Raw genomic sequence first — 15771 nt, forward strand, 5'->3', positions numbered from 1 at the left:
CCTGATTATAACTAATTACATACCACCCACAGCGAAGCTCTGTCTTTGCCTTAACACAATGACTGTGGTCACAGAATTGTTGGAGAAAAACTGAGTTTTTACTATTTTGTTTAGGTACAGCAAGTTAGAGCTTTATTAACTTTTACAGAACTTAGTAACTTAGTAATGACTATCTTTTTAAAAAGCAACTTCAGATCACTACTGTGCATTGGAGGAGTATTTCTCCTTCAGCAGTATGGCTAGAATATGTTTAGTGAAGTGGCCAGTTGAGCTGCGGAAAGCTAGTTTATCTTCACCATATCTATAGCAGCCATGCAGTAAGCAGGAAGCTGTGGAGAGCTACAGGATTGTCATCCATCCTTGCACAAGAGTTCAGTTTCAAACATTGTTCTGAGCTCTAGTGGAGGATTTCCATGGAAGCACAGGGGCCTGCCTCATTCTCAGAGGAGAATTTCCAGAAAGGTGAATTGTCAGTTTCTTGTGAAGTTAGCATAACAACTCAGTGTACATACAGCATTACATCTGTTCACCCTTGGCTGTGCACAGGAAGCCAAACAGTAAGAGGCACACTCACGCTTCCTTATGGTGCAGCAATCAATACTACTGGGGGGAAGAAAAATGTTTGCGAGAATTAGCCTACATGGATACCTGGGAACTGCTGTACTCTACCAGGCCAAAGCTATGGAGGAAACAGCTACCTGCCTGCCTGTGCACTGTCCTGTGAAGTCTCATTAGCAGAGAGGAAAGAATTATTTGAGCTTAGGACAGCCTACTCCCAGCCCCCTTCCCTTCCTCAGCAAAAAAGCTGACTGGGGTTTGCATTAAGTATCTAAACTGAACAGAATAAGGAAGGTGAAAGTGAAGCAGGAGGGGAATGGAAGCAGAACAGCTGCATATTCATCCAGTTTGGGGGTATTTTATTGTGAGTTGGCAAATAGCTCCCAGGGAACTAAGACAGCAAGGGATGACAATGCACTATTCAGAGTCAAGAGGGGAAGCAGGGGGGCTGTGCCTGACCCCAAGGGATGATGGCACAGAGAGCATTTAAAAACAAGTGATTTTCCCAGAGTTGTCAAAAAACTGAGCCACTGAGTCCCAGGGTTCCCCAACCGACAAAATGGAGAACACTGTTACTGGGGGCCACCCCAAGAATCCTCACGCCCCTCTCCAAAGCTGCAGCCTTGCCAAGTGCAAAGCTCACAGGAACACACAGCTCTGGTCAACCTTGAGGATTACAGTCCCCCTGCTTGTTTGCTAAGGCTGTAGGGCAAGCTGGGCCAGGCCGAGGTGATGACGACAAGGTAACAGGAAGCGTGGTTGGAGCAGACAATAGAAATAAGAGGGAGGAAGAGAGATTAAGGATGAAGAAGAGGCACTACCCCCGCTCTACAATGAGGCAGAACCACGTGTGTGTTCCATTTTGTGCATGCACCACAGACAAATGATTCCATCTGAAAAGAAATTCCAGTCAGGTTTATGGGCAGATGATTCAAGCCTGTAGTTTACTGCTCTTGGGGGGGAGGGGGGGGAAGAACGACACACAGTAAAAATCTCTTGACTAAGAATGGGTCTGGTACCTGTGGAGAGGAGGGATCCAAACTTCCCAGATGCCCCAGACTGAACGAACAGGTTGAAAGCAGGCCTTCGTCACACCCAGGAAGGGAGGGGGGGGGGAGGGAGAGGGGCTTTCTATGAAAAGGGGCCCCACCTCTGGCCTGTCTCCCACATCATAGATCTCCACTGCCCTGAGAGCAGAGGTGTCACAAAACCACTCCCACTTGAGCACTTACTGTGTGAGTAGCAGAATGGGAACTTTCAAAGCCCTTTCCCACCCTCCTCTCTCCCTGACCCCTCGTTCACCAACCCAGCTGCACTTAGATTTCATCTCCGAGTCTGCATTGTTCACACTAACAATCCTGACTGCAAGTCCCCACCACAGAGCTGCAGAAAGAACGAGTGCACACTGGCACCTGGGCACTGTTAATGTGAACAGGAGAAAGAGGGGAGACAAGTGCCCTCAAAATGAATGCAACTCCTCTGTACTCTGTACAGAAGGCAAGAGTCCATCAGACATCGCTGCAGGCTCACTTTGCTTTGCCACGTCTCTGCCTAGTCATGTGCAGAGCCAACTTCAACCCAGATGTTTTATCCAATTAATGCCAGCTGGTCGAAAGGGCAGGACCAGCAAAATACTGTCAGTTTGACTAGTTCTGTTAGTTATGCAACGCTGTGCTTGGCCTTTGGAGTCACACATTATAAACAATTGCAGGAACTATTTTAACCCTCAACGTATAACCGCTCTGACCCTTTGGTAAAGTCAATTGTACAATCAGTGCAGTAATAGCACTCCTCCTTCAGGTTCAGTCTATGAAACTGCCACCTTACCTTGGAAGAACAGGCCGCTTGTTTGCTTAGCTGCTGCAGGTGAGACTGCCAGCCACACTACTGTATCGGCTCCCTGAGCCTCTGTGCGCAGTTTATTCTTCATCTTTTCATAGAATTCTGGCATCGCTGATCTCACCGCTACAGTGAAGAATAATGAAAGGGTGTTGAGTCAATCAATCTTTTTTGCTAAAGAGTTTTTTTTAAACGTTAAAATGGTAATGGTAGTGTGAAAAGCAGTGACCTTTTAAAATCAGGGAAAGGAGACACTGTTGTCCCATGGATGGCAGAGTTACTATCGTGCTGGGATGTTAGGTTGCCAAAAGATGAACCAGACATTTCTCATTGTTTGGACTAAAGTCTACGGAGACAGTCAAAAGGCTGAGAGAATAAGAATCAAAAAGAGGTGCACCCCAGTTCTGTTTGATCCTGTTCAAAGTTGACTGGATGCAGAACATGAGAAAACAAATGGTGGAAATATCTGGGGATTTAGTTCTTATTTTCATTGATTTTATGACTATGGACTGCTAGAAATAATGAGATAGACTTTAACCAGTGTAGTCTTTTGAGTTATTTTATAAGCACATGGCAAAAAAAAGCAGACATGGAAAATAGTATTCCCTAAGCTACGAACACTGCATTTAAACTGCTTAAGTGTGAAGTAAAACGTTGGGCAAGGAAAGATGAAGCCTATATTTTCCAATCAGCAGGAAACTGCAGGAGAATGTGGAGAGTCACATGATCAGTGGGTGTTGGGGGAGCTCTCTATGTGGCAGGCCAGCCCCTAGATTTGTAAAGGGATATTTTGAAGCCTATTAAGAAATTGCATTCTACAGAGTGTAAAAGTAAAGGAAGGTGACTAGACAGTGTCCTTTGATCTAGGGTGGAAATCCTTCACCCTGTATCCATCTCCTTAACAAGGCAGAATAAGCTGAAGTCCACTGGGAAGTTGAACTACAGGGGTTGTGTGGGTGAGTAATACAAGATACTGAAGTGCACAGTTGGAACTGGTAGTTTCCAAGCTCAAAGCAGAAAGGGAGAGTGACATCACGGGGGGGCCCAGATTCTGAAGCAAGAGTGTCAGGTGGGGGGGAATTGCAGGAGCAGGTCAGACTAGAGTGCAGACCTGCATCTCCAGCTCCATCTGATCTCAGACTCCCTGTAAAACAGGACAGCAGAGGGTTCTAAAACAGCCGCTTTCCAGGAATTTAAACTGAAGAGATCGGTGGACCTGTTATACAAATTTACAGTAATGTCATATTACGATTCAATTTTAGACTAAGACTGGAAGGCGTAAGTGCCTTTAGCAGACTGTACCTGGTGTATCTGCCCAGCCAGGATGCATGGCAGAGAAATGGATGTTTTTGTGCACTTTAGCCCATTGTTCTGTCAAGACTACTTGCTGTCTCTAGGATACAACAAAAAAATGCCATACTGGAAAAGAACAATGATCCATTTAGTCTGTTATCCTTCTCCCAGTAGCCAATCCCAAATGCTTCCAATACACCCATAATGCACTGTAATTACCAGGTTGCAGACAATATAGAAAATACCTGTACCACTCATACTGGGAAAAGCAGCAATCCATTAGATAATGTTAGAGAGACAAAATGGGCGAGGTCATACCTTTTATCAGACCAAATTTTGTTGGTGAAAGACAAGCTTTTGAGCTACATAGAGCTCTTCTTCAAGATAATGTTGTCAGAAACCACTGTAGAGTGGTAAAGGCAACCTACGTACGCAGCAATAGGTATTAACCCCTGTTTGTTAAAGCTTTTTGCTAATGTAAGTTCAGGAAGCTTTCATTCACCAACTCCATTTTCTGCAGGCTAAATATAGGGGTAGAAATGGAATGAGAAAAAGACAAATCCAGGCTAATTTTCTGCTCAACCCCGTCTGTAAAATGTTTGGGGTTGGGTGAAACTAAACGCTCATATTGCTCTCACAAAGTGCAAGAATCACCCACTCCTCAAGCTTCTCCGTAATCTTTACTGTAATATGCAACATTCATTTCACTTTCAGCAGGAAATGAACTGTATTGATACGGAATGTTGCATGCTGCGCTATATCTAGTTTAGATGCAGTGAAAAGAGCAATCCCATGTCAATAGCCATCCGATTTGCAGCCTATTTTAAAGGAAGCTGTATCACACTGTCAGTCTGATCCAAGTTATAGGGTTTACTTTCAAATCCACATACCTACCTTGTTTTGGGCATAGACCATAGTACCATCAAATGTTATGTTTTCAGACTGCAAATCAGATACATCTAATTTCTGCACCAACATCCCTCCTGAAGAGACAGTTATCTGTAATAAATTAAGTGAATGTAAAAAGCCAATCCCCCACGTTCATTAAGATTGTCTTAAGGCCCACTCATGAAGTTACACTGCATACAAGATTTTTCTGTTCTACTCTCTTTACACTGTGCCTGTAGAAGAGGACCATCACACTTGTACCACAAAGCGTACCTGGAGAGCGGACAAAGGATAGGTCAAAAATGGAGCACATGCTCATTCAAAATGCTCTTTGCCCCACTAGGGACCTGCTCATGCTTTTATCGCAATCGCTAATAAATCCATTTTTCTTATTTAGATACAGGCACATTAAAAGGCCTGATGTGCATTTCTAATCCTGGCAAGTTACAAGACAGCAAACCTTAAAATATAGGTGGCAGCTCATTAGAACATTTTTCAATTATTTTGTATAAATATTGAATGCTTCCTAATAAAATGTCCCCTTTTGCACCAACGTCTAGAAGGCAACTTTAACCCTACACTCCTGTTATAGGTGTTTTACTGTGCTGCAGGAGATATGGTGTAGGGAAGCAATCTCTGAATAAGGTATTTTATCTACTTCACCGGCCACTGTAGCTCCTGTACAAAACAGCGAGATAGAATTCAGATTTTGAATGGATGACTACTATTTATTAGAGTCTAAGAGTGTGCGAGGCACATGACAGAGGGGTAACTAGTAGCAGGGCTGCAAACATGTACACAATCAAAGAGGAAAGAGACATTGCCACAAAACACAAAAAGAGTGTAGTAAAAACAACAGCTTAAAAAAGGAGCATTATAAACTCACAACTCTAGGATCATCTTCTTTTTCCAGCAAAGGCAGTAGAGCAGTTGTGAGAATGTATGTACCTAAAAGAAAGGAAAACAAAAACATTTCACCGAAAACAAGTTCCTCCACATTACTGACTAATGTAAAAACCCTCCATTTCTTGGCCATTTGGTATAAAGACTCAAGAGTCTCAGTGCTTCTCTGAATTGACAAATTATTAATAAAATGTATTGCGTGTTCATCATTAGACGTATTCAGAGTACAAAGATTTTTAAAAGTATTTTATATACAATATTAGACTGCTAGCTACAGTCTAGTCATAATTCTAAAGACAATGGTTTACTAGGGAAAAAACATGCCAGAGACAACTCACAACTGTGGCAGACAGACATTTCTACTTTCTCCCCCTAAAATAACTTAAATACCCAAATTCCAATTACTGCAATTGAGTATTATGCAGAAAACGGCCTGCTCATTTACAATGAGGGGGCTGGGGGGGTGTCACTGCCTACTGAGGTTGCCTGACATTTCCCATAATAAAATCCTGCTTTTAGTTGCTGATAAGTTTGCCAAATTTTAACTGTTTGAAATTTACAATCTTAAGTGCCTGCCTCAAGCTGGAATGTTTTTCCCTCCCTGAAGAGGGTTCAGATATTTCCAAGAAAAAAACAAAAGTAGGGAAAAACATGTTTTGCCAAGTTTAAATTCTGGAGCTTTTATTTGAGAGGCACTAGTGCCCTAATGCTTCAAAGCAGGAACTTCAAATTTGGCAGTGAGTGGCCCGTGAGTTGAGGATTTGCCTTTTGCCATCTCTGTGAAAATCTACCCAAATTTGGAGAAGTTACATGCTTTCATTGGAACGGGGGGGGGGGAGAGAAAGGGTTAGGAATCACAGCTTGCAAATGCTCAGACGAGACACGCCAGACCACAGCTAAAATCTCCAATATTCCATCCCCAGTGGGCAACATGAGCAGGGGAGGGATAGCTCAGTGGTTTGAGCATTGGCTTGCTAAACCCAGGGTTGTGTGCTCAATCCTTGAGGGGGACATTTAGGAAACTGGGGTAAAAATCTGTCTGGAGATAGGTCCTGCTTTGAGCAGCGGGTTGGACTAGACCTCCTGAGGTCCCTTCCAACCCTGAGATTCTATGAGCAGGTCTTTCCCTGCGGCTCTGGGCTGCTGCAGGCCATGTCAGAAACAGGGACCTAAACTGAGAGTAGTGAGCCTGTCTCTCCTGTGCTCCCAACGCTCCACATGGTTGACACACAGACAGTGAAGAGGAAGCTGCCTGATTCCAATGCAGAGAGAGGAAAGGCAAGAGAATTAAATTGGGACCAGGAACCTAGGCCAGAGGAAACCAGGACTGGGAGTTTTGGCAAAGGAGGAGGAAGACAGACTAGCTGGGCAAGAGGAATGGATGAAAATCATGGCAACTGGGACCAAGAGCAGCCCAAGCCATTTTGCTGGCCAGAGCAGTAACGTTTTTGGCATCCCCTGCCAAGCAGGTAAGCCAAAAAAGAAAAAGTGGCTGGCCAATCAAAGTGGAGCAAAGACAAACAGAGTGAAGCAAAAATATGAATATTGAAAACAACCCAGCATCACACCATTTCAGTGGCCTCTGGAAGTTGGTACCCAGGGCGACCACCCTGCTCGCCTGGCCCTAGAACCACTCCTGACTGACTGTAGAGATGAGGACACTGGGACAAGGAGCAAAGGGCAGGAAAGAGACAGGAGTGGGACAGGGACCAGTTGGAGGAGACCAGGCAGAAGAGTCTGTGCTACAGCAGCGCTTTAACCTAGCTGTGTAGTCGCGGCACCAGTGCTGGGAAAGAACTTCCAGTGCTGTAAAATAATAATAATAATAATAATAAAAAAAAAAAGACACCACCCCTACAAGGGGAGTGGCTCCCAGTGCTTGGAGCATGACTCCCAGTGCTGGTGCACTGTCTACACGGCACTTCACAGCGCTGAAACTTGCATCGCTCAGGGGGGTGTTTCACATCCCTGAGCAAAAAAGTTTCAGCGCTGTAAAGTGCCTGTGTAGACAAGGCCTAACCCTGGTTCTTCAGTTCTATGAAAATAAACAATTTGCACATAAATTAGTGAGGCCACATTTTTCACTATTTATATAGACTAACATGTTTCTTTGCAAATCAGAATGATCAACACTTGTGGATGAAACGTTGCAATACAGCACATTGATCAACGTGTTACAGAATTTTAAAGTATTACATTCCGGTGCCACAGGGCGCTGTTGCTTTTTACAGATCCAGACTAACACAGCTACCCCTCTGATACATTCCACTTGAGCAATCTGCTTGGTACCCTTGTCCATCCATAACAGATCTAACTTTTCCTATACTCATTTGGACCCTCATGAATAATTAGAGCACACAAAATAAAAATCAAACTAAGTGAATGCACACTGAATGAGTTAGCACAGTTTGTCTTGAGCAAAAAGTACAAGCAGAAGCTGTGGTCAGTAAGGAAGAATGTCAGTAACAAAAGAGAATTTAAGTCTCTCCCTGCTGGGGCTGGAAGCCTGAAAAACAGCAGCAAAGCAAGATATCTTGATTGTCATTGGTTGTTCCCAAGGAGTTAAGCAGAGCTCTAATACAAGCCACAATCCTGGTTTAAACTTTCATTTTGATAGGGACTCAAATTTGGATAAACTGACTTCATTTCCAAAATCCTGAGGTGCAACACACCTGCCAACACTTAACTTAGTTGTCTCCAGGATTAATTTGGATTTTACAGATGGTACATTTTTGTTTACAAGTTCTGAAGAAGTGCAAAGACAAAGAGGAATGTTGTTCATCTTTCAAGGCCTTCAGTCCAGCAAGTGTTCTTTTAGCCTTGTGAGAGAAACAAATCCTGAAGGCTAGAGACTGATTGTGACAAAGGGCTGGCTCATCACACAAGTTTTAATAATAAAACCACTCAAACCCTAATTTATCTTCCTCCAGTTTAAGAGGAGAATTTAATATGAGAATTAAACAAACAAAGCACAAAAAAAGGTAGAGATCATAGTCCGCAAAAACAGAAATTGAGTTGTTGTTCCCTTGTGCAGTTGCTTTGAGATAAGGTGTGAAAATAAAGTTTTTGCTCCAGATGTCATTAGGCAGACGCTGATACATAAACACACTGATGGGAATGGTCAGGCCTCAAAAGACTCAGATCTTCAGCCATTGCTATGTAATCCCATGACTGGTGCCCCAAGCCTAATTATCTGGATACCAATTACTCTGCACTTTAACATAGAAGTCTGGTGGATAATATTAACAAAGCAGTCTGTGCCAGCTAGAGTTAAGAGAAATAACTCCCCTCCAAATAATTAAAACAAGGAATAAAGTTTATTTGGTGCATCTTCTAGTTGAAGTCTCCACTATTTTAAACCCACACACTTTTAATAAAAAATTCTTATACAGTTAGACAGTTATGTACAAACGGGCCAAGCTAGTCTACAAAATTCAGCTAAAATCAAATAGGGTTTTGTTACACGATCGCATGCTATAGGGCAAATATTTTACAATTGTGGACAGACTACAGCCTATATGGACAGCAATACAGATGTAGAATTTCCACTGAGTGATGAGGGGGCGGGGGAAGAAGAGTGAATAAATGGGAATAAAAGTTATGCTGCCTTGCAAAATACACCTCTACCCTGATAGAACGCGGTCCTCGGGAGCCAAAAAAATCTTACCGCGTTATAGATGAAACCGCATTATATTGACCTTGCTTTGATCTGCCGGAGCACACAGCCCCGCCCCCCCAGAGCGCTGCTTTACCACGTTATATCTGAATTAGTGTTATATCGGGATAGAGCTGTAGTATTATGAATCGCATAACAGTAGTGAAAAGAAATGTGGGGAAAACATCCCCCCCCACCCCCTTCAAATATTTTGTACATTACTTTCTCCACAGAGAAATAACTGCTAGAATTTTAGTTTGGTGGAATAGAATTTAGAAAGATTGATGAAGATTTCCACCATTAAGGAAAAGCAAGGTGAAATTTCTGAAACTTAACTGAGTTGATTGTGCACTTTCATAATTAATAAATAGCAACTCCCTCATCTATTATGTTTTCTTTAAAAAAAAGCAAATACCCAAATATACAAATAACTCACAACAGACTTCTGCATACAGGCACAGGGGAAATATACACAAAACCAAACTGAACTTGGTAAATACATAAAGTATAAACACCAAGAACTATAGGACTGAATCATATCCATTAGAGAAATGAGTAGAAATACTGAACAAACCAAAAATGATTAAGAAAAAGCACAAAACATAGGTTTTTAAGTGAAATGTAGATGGTGAACAGAAAGTGTAATGTGAAATTACTACCACTGAATACTGCATATCTAATGCCCTATCTTAGAGGAGGTCCTATATAAAGTAGAAGAGATCCACCAGGTGGTTATCCACATTATGTCCCTTGCTCTTTTTATTCATTCAGAAGGAAGGCAGTGATTCAGTGACAAAAGAGGATTCTTTTAAAAAGAGCTAGAGCTCTTAATTCTGTGGGAGTATTTTGGAATGTGTATCCACATCTAACTCAAGAAACTATAGTTTCAAGGAAGGCAGTAAGGAGAAATGAATTGCATTAGAAACAGGTTACATACTTCTGTCCAAAAGGGAGAAGTATTTATTTTTTAATCATAGTGCCAGAAGAGAGGCCAGAGTCTATTAAGATCTCTTCAGGCTCTTATTAGGTAGTAAGTGACAGAGCGTGAAGACTGTTAGCAAATGCTAGGCCAGTCATCTTCAGACAGGGTGAGAAAAATCCTACATCAAACTGGACTCTGATGAAGTGGAAGCGGTCTAAAGAAAAGCCAGCCACAGCACTGTCCCACAAAATGAGGTTTGTCACAGCAGTAGCTGGTCATGCCTTCTGGAGTTAAAATGGAGTTGTCAACCCATTGACACAGATTTCTTTTTCAAAAGAAACATAGGGGTCTGGATATTTCTTTGGGAAAAATCCACTAGTTTTATTTCTGTAAACTGAGCTCACACAGTAATCAATGGTGCATAATATAGTCCTGCTACATCCTTTTCAATAAGTAGACCAATGAGCACAGCTCATTGTTTGGAAACCATAGCAGTAGCTCACATGAGAAGCTAGATAATATAGGTTAAAGTTCAGTGAGTTACACACTGCCATTCCAGAGTAGTTGGTATGTCAGTAAGAACACTATATTTTACTTTTTTTAAAAAACACATACACATTATTTTAAACAAAAAATATGACCACACATTCCCTAGTGGTATGTTCCATAATTGCCCCAATTACTCAGAGATCCTCTCATCGTTTTATGTAATTTGACATCATGCCCTAATTACCATCTCTCCCATTTTGGTAATTCCACACAGTTAAACACACAGCAGTAAAACTGTATGTCACAATGCTCAGTGTTTCGTGATCACATTGTGAGACCCTCAATGTTAGAGTTCTAAAATTATGATTTCTTATGGAATCAAGAAATATCAATAGCCTAGATTTTGTTGGTTTAAAAATCTCAATTTTAATTTTTAAATCAAATTATTTTTCAATTCATCTGTTGTGAAATAGAAGCTGAAGGCACTCTGATGAAACAACAGTATTGCTGAAATGCAGTTTGTAAATTCTTGCAGAAATTTTCAGTCACTGCAGATCGCACTAGTTCTACAGCAATACAATAGTGGGAAAACTACTCCCAAGCAGTGTCTTAGACGACTATGTTGTATTAGGACACTAATTCTTTCTACACAAGGCTACAAAAATATATCCTGAGCTAGACTGAGGATCTAAACAAAATGTGCATCAGCCCAAGTGCCAATGTCCTGAAAGCAGATTTCAAGAATGCCTTCAAGTCAACATTTTAATATGCTACTGGTTAAAACAACCAGTTTTTACATACTTAAAAACTTGAAGATCACCAGAATAGAATATGCAACACTGTACATGAGAATATTCTTTCCTACCTGCTGTTCTGCATTTGTATAGAATGACCCAAAAATCTTAGGTTTCAAAATGGATTTATAATAGGGTTACCATACGTCCGGATTTTCCCGGACATGTCCGGCTTTTGGGGGCTCAAATCCCCGTCCGGGGGGAAATCCCCAAAAGCCGGGCATGTCCGGGAAAATCGGGAGGGAGGGAGGGCTCGGCGGGGCCTCTTTGGCCGGGGCCGGTGCGGGGCCGGGCGCGCGGTGCCGGGCCGGGCGCGCGGTGCCGGGCCGGGCTGGGTGCGGGGCCGGGCCCGCGGGGCTGGGAGCCGGGCCGCCGGGGGGTGCGCTGGGCTGTGGGGCCGCCGGGGGGTGCGCTGGGCCGCCGGGGGGTGCGCTGGGCCGGGCCCGCGGGGCCGGGAGCCGGGCCGGGCCCGCGGGGCCGGGAGCCGGGCCGCGGGGGGGTGCGCCGGGCCGCGGGGCGGGGAGCCGGGCCGCCGGGGGGTGCGCTGGGAGCCGGGCCAGGGCCGCCGGGGGGTGCGCTGGGAGCTGGGCCAGGGCCGCGGGGCTGGGAGCCGGGCCGCCGGGGGGTGCGCTGGGAGACGGGCCGCCGGGGGCCAGGAGCCGGTCCGGGGTCGCGGGGTGCGCTGGGCCGGGGGGTGCGCTGGGCCGCGGGGCCGGGATCCGGGGGGTGCGCGGGGCCGGGAGGCCGAGCCGGGCCGGAGCCGGGCTGCCGGGGGGTGCGCCGGGCCGCCGGGGGCCGGCAGTGCTGGGCGGGCCGGGGGTGGTCGGCCGGGGCCGGCACCCCAGGGCCCGAGCCGACCCAGCCTGGGTCGCGCCTCCTCCCCCCACACCCCCCCTTACCTGCTTCAGGCTTCCCGCGAATTAAATGTTCGCGGGAAGCAGGGGAGGGGGCGGAGACTTTGGGGAGGGGGCGGAGTTGGGGCGGGGGCAGGGGCGTGGCTGTGGGCGGGGCCGGGGTCCTGTGGAGTGTCCTCCATTCGGAGGCACAAAATATGGTAACCCTATTTATAAAGTAAATTAGGGCTTCTGCAAGAGGAAAAGTGTAAACCTGCGGCCTGTTTATAACATTAAATTAATTGATGATGCAATCGTTGCAGACCAAAATGTCCTGGGAGCATGCTGGAATAGTTTTCTTTTGATGTTCTACTTGGCAATTAGAGTAAAGTTGTTGGTGAAGTTTTTAATCCTCAAACATTCAGACAATGGCAGGTAGCCAACACCACACTCAGTGGAGTTTTTCCTATTTGCCCATGCTTTGCAGCATATCGGCAACAGTGTTATTTCAACTGTGGAAAAAAAGTGGGAACAAAAATAATCTTGTTTGCTTATACAGGTTTCAATGGGTCATTCATCTGGTAAATTCATTGTTAAAAAATAAATGGGCTTGCTTTTGCCACAGCCAAGTATTTTTAAATTAAGTATACTGAAGATTTTCCTTGAACTGTTTATCTTTGAAGCCTCTTGTTTATACAGTCCCCTATGAGGAGACAGCCACAGGCCAGCTTTCTCAAGCAGGAAATCAGAATTCCAGATTTTAGTACACTGTTCTTTAAGGGCCCAATCTGACAGCCCAGCACAAGAAAGTGGAGTGAAAAGACAACGTGGAACGTGTGCGAAAGACAAGACACCGGTCGCCACTTCCTTTATATCACAAAGCTGTGCTTAGTAAGGGCTCTCTCTGCCCTGATATGTAGGGAGGTAATACAGCCAGTGGATTTGCAGGTATCTGGATTATTAACAACACTAATACAAGACTTCATCTGTAGATCTCAAAGCACTTTAAAAAAGCAGGCAAGTATTTCCATTTTACCAATGTGGAAATGGAGGCACAAAGAGAGGAAGTGACTTGCCCAATGTCACATCTGGGATCTCCTGAGTCCAAATAGTCTAGCGCCCTAACCACTAGGCAGCACTGACTCCCATGATTCACTAGCCAGACTCATACTGGGGAAAAAGGGGTTTGCAAACTGCGACGGAGGCTAAAGTAGTTACCGTTGAAGAGCTGTGCTGCATTCTAGGGCCTGAGAGGAAGATCCTTCCCCATGCCCATTATTTTGGCTGAACACTGGGAAAAGGATGTGGCTTGAACTAGTAAGATTGTCTATGTGGGATAGCTCAGTGGTTTGAGCATTGGCCTGCTAAACCCAGGGTTGTGAGTTCAATCCTTGATGGGGCCATTTAGGGAACTGGAGTAAAAATCTGTCTGGGGATTGGTCCTGCTTTGAGCAGGGGGTTGGACTAGATGACCTCCTGAGGTCCCTTTCAACCCTGATATTCTAGGATTAAATTAAAAAGAAAAAAAGGTCGTGAAGCAAGAGGGTTTAGGTTCAGTTGGAGTGAGGAATGGAGACATACTGTATTCTACGATCATCTCCCAGTGTGTTTTAGTGCTCCCTCTGCCAGTAAGTACCAATAAAAATGAATAGATGTACTATTTTCTGATATTGGAGTGAAAAGATGTGACATGTAAAAATGAAGAAAGAACTTCTCTTGTTCCAGTACTTTACAGGCCTGGTTTCAACTGTGAAAGATTATCTTTAATGCACCCACAAGCAAACAGTACTGAGTCCTCTATCCATCTGCCTCCACTGACAGCTTTTATACAGATGGATTGAACACTGTCAGCTGGTATAATCATCTTGCAGTGGCTGGCTTCAAAAAGGCAAATGCTGACTAGAAAGCCTAGATGTCACATCTGAAGAAATCACTGCAGCAGCTCCTTGACAAAATAGCCACACCAACCTCTAGAATGAGATTTAAGCTCAACCACATCTGAGACAAAGGACAAAAGCAACAAGAGTTCTCCATGTACATATGCTGCTACACAAGAAACCATTTTGAACTGCCCCCTACCATCTATACAATCTCAGCAAATCAACGTGACTTGTTAATTGCTGTTTCTATACTACAGTATTAATTCTACATAGCTGCACAGCAGTCACTACAGATTGATCATTCTCCAATTCTTCTACTTCAATTAAGTTCCAGAAAACACAGCACTAACTCTTTGTGGTCTAGCTGGTAACAAGGGGCGAGGTATTAAGAGCAATAACAGCTATACAACTACAATGAACCACACAGTATTTACTTCTACTGTGATAGTGCCCACAGTTCCACCGTACTAGATGAACATAGAGGAAGACATGGTCCCTGCCCACAAGCTTACAATCAACGATTTTAGCTTAGAAACTTTGTTTTTAAAGAAGCCATCAAGACACAAAACCCAATTGTGTGCATGTGTGCACTCTGCCCACTGACACACCCTATTTCCCTTTGCCCTGCCAGCTTTCACTCATGTATAAAAGTAGGGCCAATTCTAGAAACTCGTATTCACATGATCAGTCCTTACTTCGGAACAGTCACAATGAAATGTGAATTCAGGCCCCTCGGTCAAAAGGTCTTTGCAGCAAGGATCACGTCGTGTTTGTTCACGAAACTGCCATGAACATTTATAGAAATAAAGAGCTACAGGACTACCCTATTTTCCTCAACAGAAAAGGTTTAACATTAACAATACAAATCCGGAAAAGTCTGACAAGCCAATCACAAGCTGGATTATGTAATAGACAGGCATGATACTACACTGCAAAGACAGACTTCAAACATCCCAGTATCCAGCATAAAACAGTTTGCTTTTCTATCTTTTTTTTTATTAAACACTAGAAAGTTCTTACTTGGACTACCACTGCACAAAAACTGTAGATAATACAATTTGGGGACTTCTCTATTCTCCTCAGGATCACTTTCAGTGACTCAGAGCTCTTTACTAAGGAATAGTAATTCTTTTGCTTCACACACCTGCTGTGCCTTAACATTTTCTAACAAAGTATAGCACATGAACTGAATTAGAATTAAAGTCTTACTTCTTAAAAACAACTTGGTGAGAAGAAAAAAAATCTTCTGATGAGGAAAGGAGAGAGAAAAGGACTATAGTGCAGAACCTTTTCTTTCTACCATAGCCAATATTTTTATTTTTTTATATATACTGTATATATAAATATAAATAAATATGCATGCCCTTAAAAGCCCTGTTTTCAATTAGAAATAAAAAAAAATTTAGTATCCTTTATGCAATACATCCAGGACTAAAAAAAAAAAGAGAAGGGGAAATGTCTCTAACCTGGATTTAAAGACTTCACAATGTTTTAGACCCCAAGGCAGACAATGCCACAACCGATGTACATGTTATCTAGATATCAGATCTGGCACACTGACTCGGCTCTAAAATGTTGCAAAGTGTTTAAATCCTGTCATGTCCCAAAGTCTTGCACAATTACACAGGTATTACCAGTAGACCGCTTCATTAGACCTGACCTAAGAGGGACAGATGAGATAAGGCAGAAGCAGGTCACTAAGGGAAGATAGATGAGA

General features: G+C 43.7%; 2 protein-coding genes across 4 annotated transcripts in view; one reads left to right on the forward strand and one right to left on the reverse strand.

Moving 5' to 3' along the window:
• Window positions 1–15771, forward strand: part of WDFY2 (WD repeat and FYVE domain containing 2) — a 172107-nt gene that overhangs the window by 147269 nt on the left and 9067 nt on the right. The window lies entirely within an intron of this gene.
• DHRS12 (dehydrogenase/reductase 12) overlaps window positions 1–15771 on the reverse strand; it is a 33321-nt gene that overhangs the window by 4263 nt on the left and 13287 nt on the right. For both annotated transcript variants that reach the window (XM_054015199.1, XM_054015198.1), the window contains exons 6-9: window positions 5465–5526; window positions 4585–4689; window positions 3700–3790; window positions 2386–2523 (exon numbers count right to left, since the gene is read on the reverse strand). In XM_054015199.1, the coding sequence (XP_053871174.1) occupies window positions 2386–2523; window positions 3700–3790; window positions 4585–4689; window positions 5465–5526 (396 nt within the window). The remainder of the gene's footprint in view (window positions 1–2385; window positions 2524–3699; window positions 3791–4584; window positions 4690–5464; window positions 5527–15771) is intronic.

The sequence above is a fragment of the Malaclemys terrapin genome, chromosome 1 (genome assembly GCF_027887155.1).
Source record: "Malaclemys terrapin pileata isolate rMalTer1 chromosome 1, rMalTer1.hap1, whole genome shotgun sequence".
NCBI classification, from domain to species: domain Eukaryota; kingdom Metazoa; phylum Chordata; order Testudines; family Emydidae; genus Malaclemys; species Malaclemys terrapin.